General features: G+C 38.9%; 1 protein-coding gene across 3 annotated transcripts in view; it reads left to right on the top strand.

The window, feature by feature from the left end:
- The window catches only part of FCHSD2 (FCH and double SH3 domains 2), a 303,487-nt gene that overhangs the window by 225,436 nt on the left and 62,135 nt on the right, over nucleotides 1-15,916 (top strand). For all 3 annotated transcript variants that reach the window (XM_078058511.1, XM_036119468.2, XM_036119470.2), the window contains exon 9: nucleotides 435-557. In XM_078058511.1, coding sequence (XP_077914637.1) covers nucleotides 435-557 — 123 coding nt within the window. The remainder of the gene's footprint in view (nucleotides 1-434; nucleotides 558-15,916) is intronic.

The raw sequence follows: 15,916 nt of genomic DNA, 5'->3' as shown, positions 1-15,916 counted from the left end.
ATAAAATCTTTTAAAAAATGGAGGAGATTAATGTTTGCATGTCTACTTTGTTTCAGGCACTGTGCCTGGATCCTTTCACATCCATTGTTTCATTCCACTCCCATACCTACTCTGTTATAAAGTGACTACAGTGGTTGACGCAGTTAATAAACAGACAAACAAAGATCAGAACCTAGCCACTTTGTCTCCAAGTTTTGTTCTGTTCCCACAGCTTTACCAATATTGGATTTTCTCTTTTTTAGTTCTTATTTATTAGAAAGATACAACATTTTCCCAGGTGATTGTTTACTGTTTACATGTACGCATATATAACAATCTTTATCTTTTGTCCACTCATTATTAATGGATTTTAAACTGAATTTACCTTGTGAACACTAGGCATTATGTATCAGAGCTTTGTCATAATTTTTTTACTTTTGTTTACTCTTTTACAGGCTCTTGATGGAAATGTATATGATCACCTGAAGGATTATTTAATAGCCTTCAGCCGGACTGAGCTAGAGACATGCCAAGCTGTGCAGAACACATTCCAGTTTTTATTAGAAACCTCCAGCAAGGTAAGTTACCTTTAGTGAAATACGTGATGTTATCCATTTTAGAATCTAAAATGTCTTTGTATATAAACAAAATGAAGGTACCAACATAATAGAAGAATGCTTTAAAGGGCAGATTTCCTGGAAACAGTATTCCTTCTAACAAAGTTGGAAGGTGTTCTCTTCTCCTTGATGAGTTGGCACAAGGGAAAAAGGGAGGTGATGATACAAGCTAGATCAGGACATGAGCCTGCTGCCATATATGTTGCTTTTTTTTTTTTTTTAAGATTTTATTTATTTATTTGACAGAGAGAGAGAGAGCGAGAGCAGGAACACAAGCAGGGGGAGTGGGAGAGGGAGAAGCAGGCTACCAGTGGAGCAGGGAACCCGATGCAGACTCGATCCCAGGACTCTGGGATCATGACCTGAGCCAAAGGCAGATGCTTAACGACTGAGCCACCCAGGCGCCCCTATATTTTGCTTTTGAGAAGAAATGATTTAAGGAGTTTTACCTTCCACTCAAAATAAATTTTGAATGCATTCAACTCATTCATACGGGGGAACAACAAGGTCATGTCTCAGTGCAAAGAATAATAAAAGGGCACAAAAAGGAAAGTAGCATTTTATAATCATTAAAGAAATGAATACTCAGTCCTGTTTCTTTTTTAATTAACCTTACCTTCTATATGCTATCATTCTTTGATAGTAATCTTAAAGTGTTGAGATCCAGCAGCTTTGCTGGCATGTTCACACTGTGTGTAGAGAAAACAAACAAAATTGTTTGAATTCTTTAGGATCTGACAGATTAAAATATTTTGCAGCAGAAAAACTGTCCTTTTGAAGATAAATTGTTCTTGTGATTAGTAATGTTATTTTTATTCTGATAAATGCATAGCAAATATTTCCTGACTGAATGCATGCATTTGTAAAAATATATTCATTTTATAATGGCTATTTTTAAAGATCCAGTTCGGTTCTTTTTTTTGGCAGGGGAAGCAGGAACTGGCTAATACCTTAAGATATTGTTTGGAAAAGCATCAGGGTTTCTTAAGAAGAGAGTCATAGACTCTTCTTCCTGAATACCTCATTATGTATGTATTCTTGTTTTCAGTGTACCATAGCTCTAATTCTATTTTTAGAAAAACATTTAAAATATAAAGTTGATGTGGAAATATAAAGATCACTAGTATGGTGCTTTGAAATCCTGTCATACTTCTATTTTCCTTTATTTTTACTCTTCAGAACCTAATACAGGATATAAAAGGATTGATGTATGGAAAGAAGGATGGACAGAAAGATGGATAGTTTTGTGAAAGCAAATATTAAGAAATACTAATTGGGAATACCTCTGTGGCTCAGTGGGTTAAGTGTCTGCCTTCAGCTCAGGTCATAATCCCAGACTCCTGAGATAGAGCCCCAAGTTGAGCTCCATGCTCAGTGGGGAGTCTGCTTCTCCCTATCCCTCTGCTTCTCCCCCTCCCTCTGCTTCTCCCCTTGCTCTTATGCATGCGTGCTCACTCTCTTCTCTCTCAAACAATTAAATAAAATTAAAAAAAAAAAGAAGAATGTTAATTGAAGAATCTAAGTAGTGTTTCCACTCTTTTTATTTTAATGTATGTACATTTGATATTTTCCGTAAGAGAATGTTAGGGGAAAGAGTCTATAAAAGCATCTTGGCTTTGTTCCATTTATGGAGTGGTTGATTTTTGACTAGTGATCAAATTGTTTATATTTATTGGTCCATTCAGGGTTTCTGTTCCCTTTTTAGTACATTTTGATAACTTATACTTTCCTAGACAATTGTCCATTTCATTTATCAAATTTGATGGTGTATTTTTGTGTATAAACTTGTGTGCCTCTACAGTTGTCTCCTTTTTCATTTCTAATATTGTTTGTGCTTTTTCTCATGTTAATCAGATTTGCCAGTCTATTTTATTAATCTCTTCTAAGAGCCAGCTTTTGTTCTGCTCCTCCATGTTATTGTTTATTTCCTTAATTTCTGCCTTTATTTCCTTCTACTTTATTGCAGCTATGTGCTTATTATTTTTCAGGCTTCTTTTTGTATTAGATCATGTTTTAGTCTTTCTTGTTTTCAGGTAAATCCATTTAAAACTAAAAATTTTCTTTTTCTACTTTAACTGCATTATATATGTAGGGCTGTTTGTTGTTTCTACATTTTTCCTCTTGTTAACCTATGAGTTATTTAAGAAGTGAGTTTTCCCAGTTTTCATTCAGTGGGAGTATGTAGTGGGGTAATGTTTTTCATTTCTAATTTTATTAGAAATTATATTTTGTTTTTATTTTATTACATTCTAATTTTATCAGGGGGATTGTCCTCTGACAAAATTGTCTGAAATCTCCTTTTCTGAGAATAAGTTAGATTGGATACACTACCTGTAGTTTATAAAGCAGGTAAGTGTATAGTCTTAAAAAATAACTCATATTTTACACAGCACTTAATTTTCTAGGAGTTTTTAGCATATCCTCTGAGGTTGGTATTATCATGCCCATTACACAGAGAGGAAAACAGATTCACGAAGTTTATGTGGCTGCCCGAGGTTGCATACTCAGACGTAGCATTTTCCACGCTCTACTACTATACTGTGTTATCTCTCTAACTTGTATTATTTGCGTAGAAAATGAATTTAAAATGTATAAACTGATTTGGGCACATAAAGAGATAAGCTTTCATTTTCCTCTGTAGTCACTCATATGAATATCTTGCTCCCCAGGGATGAGGAATAAATGAGATGCTCTTCTGTTTAGATTGAAAGTAAGAATGATGTAACTAGGGGAGATGAGCCCTTTTGTTCCAAATACCAGAAGAGCTCATAACTCCAAGTTTTATGCCATGTGCTTTTCTGTTACAAAGAGCTTGTTCCGCTGTTCTTATTATACTGCTAAAAGAAACACAGTGATCTGATAACCAAGAGAGAAGTTTGAAACTCTTCAGGTTTTTATTCTACACCATTATTACTTTGTCTTCTTGGGGGAGGAGTTTATTCCCCCCTTCCCCCACCATATCTAAATTGTAACTGTACATATTCTCAAAGATACTTTGGAGGTAATCTGTACTGACACACTGTAGCTGTTACAGTGCTCTCTATATCTTTCATCCCCTAAAGGGAAACACCTGGCCCTAGGAGTTTTTGTTTAATTTTAATTATTTATGAAGCTTGCTTTTCTCCTTAATATTTTATGAAATGCTTTGCATATGTAACTGAAGCAGATGTTGTCATAAATATTTTCTCTAGGATAGTAACTCCAAAGGTAGTTCTGCTGGCCTTTATAGTTTGTTCATGTGTGCTTACTTTCTGTCTGCATAAGTGAACTCTACTAATTAGTAACATAGCTCTTTAAACACTTCAGAAAATAAAAGTGTTATTCTAGATTTCCTTGGAAATTAAATTGTCTATTACTGCCATTCTTAATACTTTGAAGACTAAGCAAAAAAGTAAACTTAATAAAATGAACGGGAAAACTACATGATCATCTCAAAAAACGGGGAAAAAAAGACACGGGAAAAGCATTTAACAAAATTAAACATTTTTTTATGATAAAAACACAAATTAGGAATAGAAGGGAACTTCCTTAACAGATAAAAGGCACATATGAAAAACCTACAGTTAACATCATGCTCAATGGTAAAAATCTGAAAGCTTTCCCTCTTGAGACAAAGATGCCCATTTCCCCCACTGTACTGGAAGTCCTAGTCAGATCAGTGAATCAAGGAAAAAAAAAAAATGGGGCACCTGGATGGCTAGTTGGTTTATCATCTAACTTTAGCTTAGGTCATGATTACAGGGTCCTGGGATTGAGCCCTGCATCAGGGAGTCTGCTTCTCCCTCTCCCTCTGTCCCTCCCCCTGCTTGTGCTTGCTTGAGCACGCTCTCTCTCTCAAATAAATGAGTAAAATCTTAAAAAATATATATATATAGAAAAAATGGAAGGCATCCAAATTAAAAGGGAAGAAGTAAAATTACCTGTATTTGCAGATGATATAAATAGAAAATACTACAGAAACTACAAAAAAAGTACTAGAGCTAATAAATGAATTCAGCGAAAGTTACAGGTGTAAGATCAAGACATGAAAATCAGTTGTGTTTCTATACTCCATCAATGAATAAACCAAAAGAAAATTAAGAAAACAATTCCAACTATAATAATATCTGAAGAATAAAAGACCAAGAATAAATTTAAATAAGGGATTGAAAGACTTCTACATTGAGAAACTATAAAACATTGCTAAAGAAATTAAAGAGGACCTAAATAAACAGAAATAATAAATATGGATTGAAAGATTTCATATCACTAATATTTCAGTATTCCCCAAAGCATTCTACAGATTCAATCATTCCCTATCAAAGTTCCAATGGCCTTTTTTGCAGAAATGTAAAAGCCAGTCCTCAGATTCATATGGAACTCTAAGGGGCCCTCAGTAGCCCAAAAACAACATTGAAAAGAAAAAACAAAGTTGAAGGACTCAGACTTCCCAATTTCAAAACTTACTGCAAAATTAATCAAAATAGGGCACCTGGGTGGCTCAGTTGGTTAAGTGTCTGCCGTCGGCTTAGGTCACGATCCCGGGGGCCTGGGATCACACCCCGCATCGGGCTCCCTGCTCTGCGGGGAGCCTGCTTCTCCCTCTCCCTCTGCTGCTGCCCCTGCTTGTGCTCTCTCTCTCTCTCTGTCAGATAAATAAATAAAATCTTTAAAAAACATTAATCAAAATAGTGTGGTACTTGCATAAGGATAGACATAGACCAATGAAATAGAATTGAGAGTCCAGAAATAAGCCCAAACATCTATGGCCATTTGATGTTTAACAAGGTTGCCAAGGCCATTTAGTGAAGAAAGAATAGTCTTTTCAACAAAAGGTGTTGAGACGACAGGATAACCACATGCAAAAGAATGAAGTTGACTCCCTGCCTCACTACCGATACAAAAATTAACTCAAGGGACGCTTGGGTGGCTCATTTGGTTAAGCATCTGCCTTCGGCTCAGGTCATGATCCCAGGGTCCTGGGATCGAGCCCCATGTCAGGCTCCCTCTCCCTCTGCCCCTCCTGCTCCCCCTGCTTTTGCACTCGCGCTCTCTCTCTCTCTGTCAAATAAATAAATAAAATCTTAGAGAAAGGAAAAAAATTAATTCAAAATGAATCAATGACCCAAAGCTATAGAAGAAAACATAGAGGTAAATCTTTATGACCTTGGATTTGGCAATATGTTTTTAGTTCTAGTATTAAGTGCAAGCAACCAAAGAAAAAATAGGTAAGTGGACCTCTTCAAATTAAAAGCTTTTGTGTATCAAAGAACATTATCAAGAATATGGAAAGGACAGCCTATAGGAGGGGAAAATTATTTCTAATAATTATTTACTATTTACTGTTTATTCTTTAAAATTGTTTACAATCATTTGTCTAATAAGGTTTTAATATCTAGAATATATAAAGAACTCTTACAACTCAACAAATAAGACAAATGACCCAATTTCATGATCTTATGGGTCTTGAGATTGAGCCCTGTCTTGGGCTCAGTGTTCAGCAGGGAGTCTGCTTGAGATTCTCTCCCTCTCGAGAGCCTCTGCCCCTCCGCCTGCTCACTTGCTTACTCTCTCTGTCTCTCGCAAATAATAAATAAATCTTAAAAAAAAAAAAAAAAAGAGGCGCCTGGGTGGCTTAGTCATTAAGCATCTGCCTTCGGCTCAGGTCATGATCCCAGGGTCCTGGGATTGAGCCCCGCGTCGGGCTCCCTGCCCCGCAGGAAGCCTGCTTCTCCCTCTCCAACTCCCCCTGCTTGTTCCTCCTCTCGCTATCTCTCTCTCTGTCAAATAAATAAATAAAATCTTAAAAAAAAAAAAAAGAAGATACACAAATGGCCAATAAGCACATAAAAAGATGTCTAATATCATTAGTCATTAGAGAAATGGAAATCAGAATCACAATGAAATACCAATTTTTACCCACTGCGATGGCTTTAGTAATTTAAAAAAACCAAACACAGAGAAAATAACAAACAAGTGTTAGCAAGTATGTGAAGAAATTGGAATCCTCAAGCATTGTTGATAAGAATGTAAAATAGTGCAGCCACTGTGGAAAACAGTTTCTCAAAAAGTGAAACTTAGAGTTATCATATGACTCAGCACTTCCACTTCAAGAGAATTGAAAACAGGTGTTAAAACAAAAAATGAAATATAGGTGTTGAAAGCAGCATTATTCATAATAGCCAATAAGTGGAAACCTAAATATCCATCAGCTGATGACTAGATAAATAAAATATGGTATATCCATACAACAGAATATTATTTTTCTATAAAAAGGAGTGAACTGCTGATATATCATACAACATACATCCCACAAAATAAAATATATTAATAGCTATAGCACATAAAAAGATGCTGTTATGGACTGAATTGTATCCCCCTAAAATTCATATGTTGAAGTCCTAATCCCTATTACCTCAGATCGTGACTTTATTTGGAGATAGGACCTTTAAAGAGGTTAATTAAGGTAAAATGAAGTCATAGGGATAGGGTCTAATCCAATATGACTGGTGTCCTTAATAAGAGGAGATTAGGACACAAACAGACACAGAAGGAAGACCATGTGAAGACACTAGAAAAAGATGGCCATCTATAAGTCAAGAAAAGAGGCCCTCAGAAGAAACCAATTCTGCCAACACCTTAATCTTGGATTTCCGGAACTGGGAGGAAATAAGTTTGTTGTTTAAGCCAACCGTCTGTGATACTTTGTTCTGGCAGCCCTAGGAAACTAATACAGATGCTTATCCTCATTATTAATCAAAGAAATGAAAATTAAAACCACCATGAGATTCTATTTTATACCTATAAGATTGACAAAAATATATACAGGAATGAGTATTGGTGAGAATATGGATTAACAGACGGTCATAGACTGCCCTGGGGAGTACAAAGTGGTATATCCAATTTGTAAACATTTGGTATTACCAAGTCCATCTAAAGATGCACTTAGCTTATGGCCCAGCAGTTCCACTCCTAAGAAATTATCCTAGAGAAACTCTTATACATGTGTATCAGGACACTTCTGGAAAGATGTTCATAACAACTTTCTCTATAAGATTTGAAAAAGCTAGAACCCAGCTGTCCACAGTAGGATGAATAATGGATTACTATACAGCAGTAAAATTGAAAGATCTATATGCACATGCATTAATATGCATGAGACTCATAAATACAATGTTGACAAGAAAGCAAGTTACAAAAGAATACAAACACTAAGATGCCATTTAGAGTTCAAAAATACCCAAGAAAATAATAGCATTTTGAGATATATCGTATGTAGTAATAATATTTAAAAGAAAAAAGAGAATGATAAAGTTTAGTAGGATGGTTACTGCTAGAGTATGCATTCTCAGAGGGGGTAATATTCCCCCAAGGGAGTAAAATTGCTTCCAGATGTTTAGGGAGGGGTTAAATATTGCAGTGGGCCACAGTACATATATATATACAATATATTTGTGGTATTAAAAGTAATGAAAGGGTAATTAGGAAAGAGGCATGTTTAGATAAGGAGGGCATTGGCAATACGGGTATTCTTTTTTCTTTTTTTTTTAAGATTTTATTTATTTGAGAGAGAGAGAGACAGAGAACACAAGCAGGGCAGAGGGAGAGGGAGAAGCAGACTCCTGGCCGAGCAGGGAGCCCAACTCGGGGCTCAGTCCCAGGACCCTGGGATCATGACCTGAGCCGAAGGCAGACCCTTAACCGACTGAGCCACCCAGGTGCCCCAATATGGGTATTGTTTTACTTAATCTCAGCAGTGGATAGACAGGTGTTCTTAAGCATCTGTTTATTGAATGCTACTTTAGGCAAAGTCACTGTGCTAGGTGCTGAAGGATATATCTGTAACAAGGTTTAAAGCTTCATCTCAGTTATCACAAGGAATGACAGGGGAGCAGGAAGGGAATGGAGGGAAGGATTACCGGGGTGGGTGAGGAAAGCTTTGATAGGAATATATTCACTATCTTGGTTGTGATGATGTTTTTACAGGTGTAGCTATATTAAAACTTATCAAATTATACTTCAAATATATATAGTATGTTGGTTATACCTCAGGAACACCTTTAAAGAGAGAGATTGGGCATATATCCCAGGGAAAATGAAAATTTATTTTCACACAGAAACTTGCACACAAATGTTCATAGTAGTTTTATTCATAATAGCCAAAAAACTAGAAATTGTTTAGTGACCTTCTTTGAGTTGAAGGATCAAACAAACTTGGTATGTCCATACTATGGGACACTACTCGGCAATAAAAAGGAGCAAACTGTTGATACGTGCAACAGCTGCAATGAACCTCAAGGAAATTATGCTGAGTTTAAAAAAGGCAGTCTTGAGGGGCGCCTGGGTGGCTCAGTCGTTAAGCGTCTGCCTTCGGCTCAGGTCATGATCCCAGGGTCCTGGGATCGAGTCCCACATCGGGCTCCCTGTTCGGCGGGGTGCCTGCTTCTCCCTCTCCCACTCCCCCTGCTTGTGTTCCTGCTCTCGCTATCTCTCTCTCTGTCAAATAAATAAAATCTTAAAAAAAAAAAAAAAAAAAAGGCAGTCTAGAGGAGAACAGCAAGATGGCGGAGGAGTAGGAGACCTGGATTTCATCTGGTCTCAGGAATTCAGCTGGATAGGGATCAAATCATTCTGAACACCTACAGACTCAACAGGAGATCGAAGAAAAGAATAGCAGCAGCTCTCTGAACAGAAAAGCAACCACTTTCTGGAAGGTAGGACATGGGGAGAAGTGAATCCGAGGCGATATTCAGGAGGATAGATGGCAGGGGAGGGGGCCTCTGTCGGCCGCTTCTGGCAAGTGATAGAGCCGCGGAGCACAAAATCGGAACTTTTAGAAGTCCGCTCCGCTGAGGGACGTCGCTCCGGTGGCTAAGCGGGGGGTGGAACCCTCTCTGGGACAGTGTGGTCTCAGGACCCTCGGGGTCACAGAAAGACTGGGGATGCCTGAGTGCAGCAGAGCTCCCAGGGATCGGAGCAGGGAAGCCGGCTGCAGAGACGGAGCCGAGGCGCGGGCTCTCAGCTCGGGGTTGCCATAAACCATGATATGCGGCACAGTCGGGCCACTGCTCCTCCAGCAGGGACCTAACAAGCGGCAGATCTGGGAAGACTCCCCTTTCTCCCCCGGGAGGGGCGGCACGGGAGCGCACCGCAGGGATCTGCTGGGTTTGGAGACTCTGCACGGGGTCGGGTGCCAGAGATAGAAACGCTCGGTCACAGGCCGGGTGAGCACAGAGTGCGGCCGGAGACCGGGGAGACGGGAGTGACTGACTGCTTTTCTCTGGGGGTGCACTGAGGAGTGGGGCCCCGAGTTCTTGGCTCCTCCCGGGCGGAGATTGGGAGGCCACGGTTTGCACTCTCCTCCTCCAAAGCCTTATGGAAAGCTTGCAGGGAACAAAAGCTCCCAAGAGCAAACCCGAGCAGATTACTTAGCCCAGACTGGCAAGGGCGGGGCAATTCCGCCTCCGGCAAAGACATTTGGGAACCACGGCAACAGGCCCCTCCCCCAGAAGGTCAGCAAGAACCGCCAGCCAAGACCGAGTTTACCGATCAATGAGAACGGCAGAACTCCAGCGCTAGGGGAATACTGCACATAGAATCCATGGCTTTTTTACCATGATTCTTTAGGCTTTCAAAGTTAATTTTTTTTTTAACTGTCTTTTTTTTTTAATTTTTCTTTTTCCCTTTTTCAACCAACATCTAATCAATCCCTTTTTTAAAAAACATTTTTGTATTTTTCATTTTTAGAGTCATATTCTATCCCTTCATAGCAGTTACCTTATTTTTGGCATATATATATATATATACAAGTTGTTCTCTCTTTAAAATTTTGAGATACATTTTCTTCTAACGGATCAAAATATACCCTAAATCTCTAGTGTATGGCTTTGTTCTACTCTCCTGCCTGATCACATTCTCTCCCTTTTTTTTTTAAATTCTCTTCTTTCTTTTTTCAAACAACTTCTTATCAATTCCTTTTACAAAAATTTTTATAATTTTCATCTTTACAGTCATATTCCATCCCTTCATCATATCAACCCTTATTTTTGTACATATATAAGTTTTTCTTTCTTTAACCCGACATCTAATAGTAAAACTTACGAGTCTCAGAGGCAAAGAGAAAATCCTGAAAGCAGCTCGGGAGAAGAGATCTGTAACCTACAATGGTAGAAACATTAGATTGGCAACAGACCTGTCCACAGAGACCTAGCAGGCCAGAAAGGACTGGCATGATATATTCAGAGCACTAAACGAGAAAAATATGCAGCCAAGAATACTATATCCAGCTAGGCTGTCATTGAAAATAGAAGGAGAGATAAAAAGCTTCCAGGACAAACAAAAACTAAAGGAATTTGCGAAGACGAAACCAGCCCTACAAGAAATATTGAAAGGGGTCCTCTAAGCAAAGAGAGAGCCTAAAAGCAACATAGACCAGAAAGGAACACAGACAATATACAGTAACAGTCACCTTACAGGCAGTACAATGGCACTAAATTCGTATCTTTCAAGAGTTACCCTGAATGTAAATGGGCTAAATGCCCCAATCAAAAGACACAGGCTATCAGATTGGATAAAAAAACCAAGATCCATCGATATGCTGTCTGCAAGAGACTCATTTTAGACCCAGAGACACCCCCAGATTGAAAGTGAGGGGGTGGAAAACCATTTACCATGCTAATGGACACCAAAAGAAAGCTGGGGTGGCAATCCTTATATCAGACAAATTAGATTTTAAACCAAAGACTGTAATAAGAGATGAGAAAGGACACTATATCCTACTTAGAGGGTCTATCCAACAAGAAGATCTAACAATTGTAAATATCTATGCCCCTAACATGAGAGCAGCCAATTATATAAGGCAATTAATAACAAAAGCAAAGAAACACATTGACAACAATACAATAATAGTGGGGGACTTTAACACCCCCCTCACTGAAATGGACAGATCATCTAAGCAAAAGATCAACAAGGAAATAAAGACTTTAAATGATACACTGGATCAAATGGACTTCACAGACATATTCAGAACATTCCATCCCAAAGCAACGGAATACACATTCTTCTCTAGTGCCCATGGAACATTCTCCAGAATAGATCACATCTTAGGCCACAAATCAGGTCTCAACCGGTACCAAAAGATTGGGATCATTCCCTGCCTATTTTCAGACCACAATGCTTTGAAACTAGAACTCAATCACAAGAGGAAAGTCGGAAAGAACTCAAATACATGGAGGCTAAAGAGCATCCTACTAAAGAATGGGTCAACCGGGAAATTAAAGAAGAATTAAAAAAATTCATGGAAACCAATGAAAATGAAAACACAACTGTTCAAAATCTTTGGGATGCAGCAAAGGCAGTCCTAAGAGGAAAGTATATAGCAATACAAGCCTTTCTCAAGAAACAAGAAAGGTCTTAAGTACACAACCTAACCCTACACCTAAAGGAGCTGGAGAAAGAACAGCAAATAAAGCCTAAACCCAGCAGGAGAAGAGAAATGATAAAGATCAGAGCAGAAATCAATGAAATAGAAACCAAAAGAACAAAAAAGAACAGCAGAATAGATCAACGAACTAGGAGCTGGATCTTTGAAAGAATTAACAAGATTGTAAACCCCTGGCCAGACTTATCAAAGAGAAAAGAGACAGGACCCAAATCAACAAACTCATGAATGAAAGAGGAGAGATCACAACCAACACCAAAGAAATACAAACAATTATAAGAACATATTATGAGCAACTCTATGCCAGCAAATTAGATAACCTGGAAGAAACGGATGCATTCTTAGAGATGTATCAGATACTACCAAAACTGAACCAGGAAGAAATAGAAAACCTGAACAGACCTATAACCACTAAGGAAATTGAAGCAGTCATCAAAAATCTCCCAACAAACAAAAGCCCAGGGCCAGATGGCTTCCCAGGGGAATTCTACCAAACATTTAAAGAAGAATTAATACCTATTCTTCTGAAACTGTTCCAAAAAATAGAAATGGAAGGAAAACTTCCAAACTCGTTTTATGAGGCCACCATTACCTTGATCCCAAAACCAGACAAAGACCCCATCAAAAACGAGAATTACCAATATCCTTGATGAACATGGATGCAAAAATTCTCACCAAAATACCAGCCAATAGGATCCAACAGTACATTAAAAGGATTATTCACCACGACCAAGTGGGATTTATCCCTGGGCTGCAAGGTTGGTTCAACATCTGCAAATCAATCAACGTGATACAATACATTAACAAAAGAACAAGAACCATATGATCCTCTCAATAGATGCAGAAAAAGCATTTGACAAAGGACAGCGTCCTTTCTTGATCAAAACTCTTCAGAGTACAGGGATAGAGGGTACATACCTCAATATCATAAAAGCCATCTATGAAAAACCTACGGCGAATATCATTCTCAATGGGGAAAAACTGAGAGCTTTCCCCCTAAGGTCAGGAACACGGCAGGGATGTCCACTATCACCACTGCTATTCAACATAGTATTAGAAGTCCTAGCCACAGCAATCAGACAACAAAAAGAAATCAAAGGCATCCAAATCAGCAAAGAAGAAGTCAAACTCTCACTCTCTGCAGATGATATGATACTTTATGTGGAAAACCCAAAAGACTCCACCCCAAAACTGCTAGAACTCATACAGGAATTCAGTAAAGTGGCAGGATATAAAATCAATGCACAGAAATCAGTGGCATTCCTATACACCAACAACAAGACAGAAGAAAGAGGAATTAAGGAGTCGATCCCATTTACAATTGTACCCAAAACCATAAGATACCTAGGAATAAATCTAACCAATGAGGCAAAGGATCTGTACTCAGAAAACTATAACATACTCATGAAAGAAATTGAGGAAGACACAAAGAAATGGAAAAACGTTCCATGCTCATGGATTGGAAGAACAAATATTGTGAAGATGTCAATGCTACCTAGAGCAATCTACATATTCAATGCAATCCCCATCAAAATACCATCCACTTTTTTCAAAGAAATGGAACAAATAATCCTAAAATTTGTATGAAACCAGAAAAGACCCCGCATAGCCAGAGGAATGTTGAAAAAGAAAAGCAAAGCTGGCGGCATCACAATTCCAGACTTCAAGCTCTATTACAAAGCTGTCATCATCAAGACAGTATGGTACTGGCACAAAAACAGACACATAGATCAATGGAACAGAATAGAGAGCCCAGAAATGGACCCTCAACTCTATGGTCAACTAATCTTCCACAAAGCAGGAAAGAATGTCCAGTGGATAAAAGACAGTCTCTTCAACAAATGGTGTTGGGAAAATTGGACAGCCACATGCAGAAGAATGAAACTGGACCATTTCCTTACACCACACACAAAAATAGACTCCAAATGGTTGAAAGACCTCAATGTGAGACAGGAGTCCATCAAAATCCTAAAGGAGAACACAGGCAGCAACCTCTTCGACCTCAGCCGCAGCCACTTCTTCCTAGAAACATCGCCAAAGGCAAGGGAAGCAAGGGCAAAAATGAACTATTGGGACTTCATCAAGATAAAAAGTTTTTGCACAGTAAAAGAAACAGTCAACAAAACCAAAAGACAACCGACAGAATGGGAGAAGATATTTGCAAATGACATATCTGATAAAGGGTCAGTATCCAAAATCTGTAAAGAACTTATCAAACTCAACACCCAAAGAACAAATAATCTAATCGAGAAATGGGCAGAAGACATGAACAGACATTTTTCCAAAGAAGACATCCAAATGGCCAACATGAAAAAGTGTCAACATCGCTCGGCATCAGGGAAATCCAAATCGAAACCTCAATGAGATACCACCTCACACCAGTCGAATGGCTAAAATTAACAAGTCAGGACACGACACATGTTGGGGGGGATGCGGAGAAAAGGGGAACCCTCCTACACTGTTGGTGGGAATGCAAGCTGGTGCAACCACTCTGGAAAACAGTATGGAGGTTCCTCAAAAAGTTGAAAACAGAGCTACCATACGATCCAGCAATTGCACTACTGGGTATTTACTCCAAAGATACAAATGGAGGGATCCGAAGGGGTACGTGCACCCCGATGTTTATAGCAGCAATGTCCACAGTAGCCAAACTGTGGAAAGAGCCAAGATGTCCATCGACAGATGAATGGATAAAGAAGATGTGGTATATATATACAATGGAATATTATGCAGCCATCAAAAGGAATGAGATCTTGCCATTTGCAACGACGTGGATGGAACTGGAGGCTGTTCCGCTGAGCGAGATAAGTCAATCAGAGAAAGACATGTATCATATGACCTCACTGATATGAGGAATTCTTAATCTCAGGAAACAAACTGAGAGTTGCTGGAGTGGGGGGGTGGGGTGGGAGGGATGAGGTGGCTGAGTGATAGACATTGGGGAGGGTATGTTCTATGGTGAGCGCTGTGAATTGTGCAAGACTGTTGAATCACAGATCTGTACCTCTGAAACAAATAATGCAATATATGTTAAAAAAAAAAAAAAAGAAGAAGAAGATAGTAGGAAGGGAAGAATGAAGCGGGGGAAATCGGAGGGGGAGACGAACCATGAGAGACGATGAACTCTGAAAAACAAACTGAGGGTTCTAGAGGGGAGGGGGGTGGGAGGATGGGTTAGCCTGGTGATGGGTATTAAAGAGGGCACGTTCTGCATGGAGCACTGGGTGTTATGCACAAACAATGAATCATGGAACACTATATCAAAAACTAATGATGTGATGTATGGTGATTTACATAACAATAAAAAAGTAAAAAAAATAAAAAGGCAATCTTAAAAAGATAGGTGCTGGGGCGCCTGGGTGGCTCAGTCAGTTAAGCCTCTGACTCATGATTTTGGCTCGGGTCATGATCTCAGGGTCCTGGGATTGAGCCCTGCATTGGGCTCTGTGCTCAGCGGGGAGTCTGCTTAAGATTCTTTCTCTCCCTCTGCCTCTCCCCCTGCTCATGCCCTCTCTCTAACTCTTTCTCTCTCTCAAATAAATAAATCTTTTTTTTAAAAAAAGACACGCTGCATGAGTCCATCATATAATATTTGTGAAATAACATGTTATAGAGCTAGAGTACAGGTCAGTGGTTGCCAGAAATCAGGGATGAGGAGAGTGGATATAGTTATTATGGAGCAGCACAAGGGAGTCTTGTGGGTGGTTCAGTTAAGCATCTGATATTGGTGCTGGTTACATGAAGCTACACATGTGATAAAATTGCATAGACCTCTACACACACACACACCCAAATCAGTTCATGTATAAATGGTGAAATCTAAATAAGCTTTGTGCTTTGTACCAGTGTTAATTTCCTGATTTTGATATTTACTATAGTTATGCAAGATGCTAACATTGGG

This window comes from Halichoerus grypus, chromosome 11 (genome assembly GCF_964656455.1).
Source record: "Halichoerus grypus chromosome 11, mHalGry1.hap1.1, whole genome shotgun sequence".
NCBI classification, from domain to species: domain Eukaryota; kingdom Metazoa; phylum Chordata; class Mammalia; order Carnivora; family Phocidae; genus Halichoerus; species Halichoerus grypus.
The sequence above is the reverse complement of the archived record's forward strand: the minus strand, read 5'-3'. Positions and strand labels throughout refer to the sequence as shown.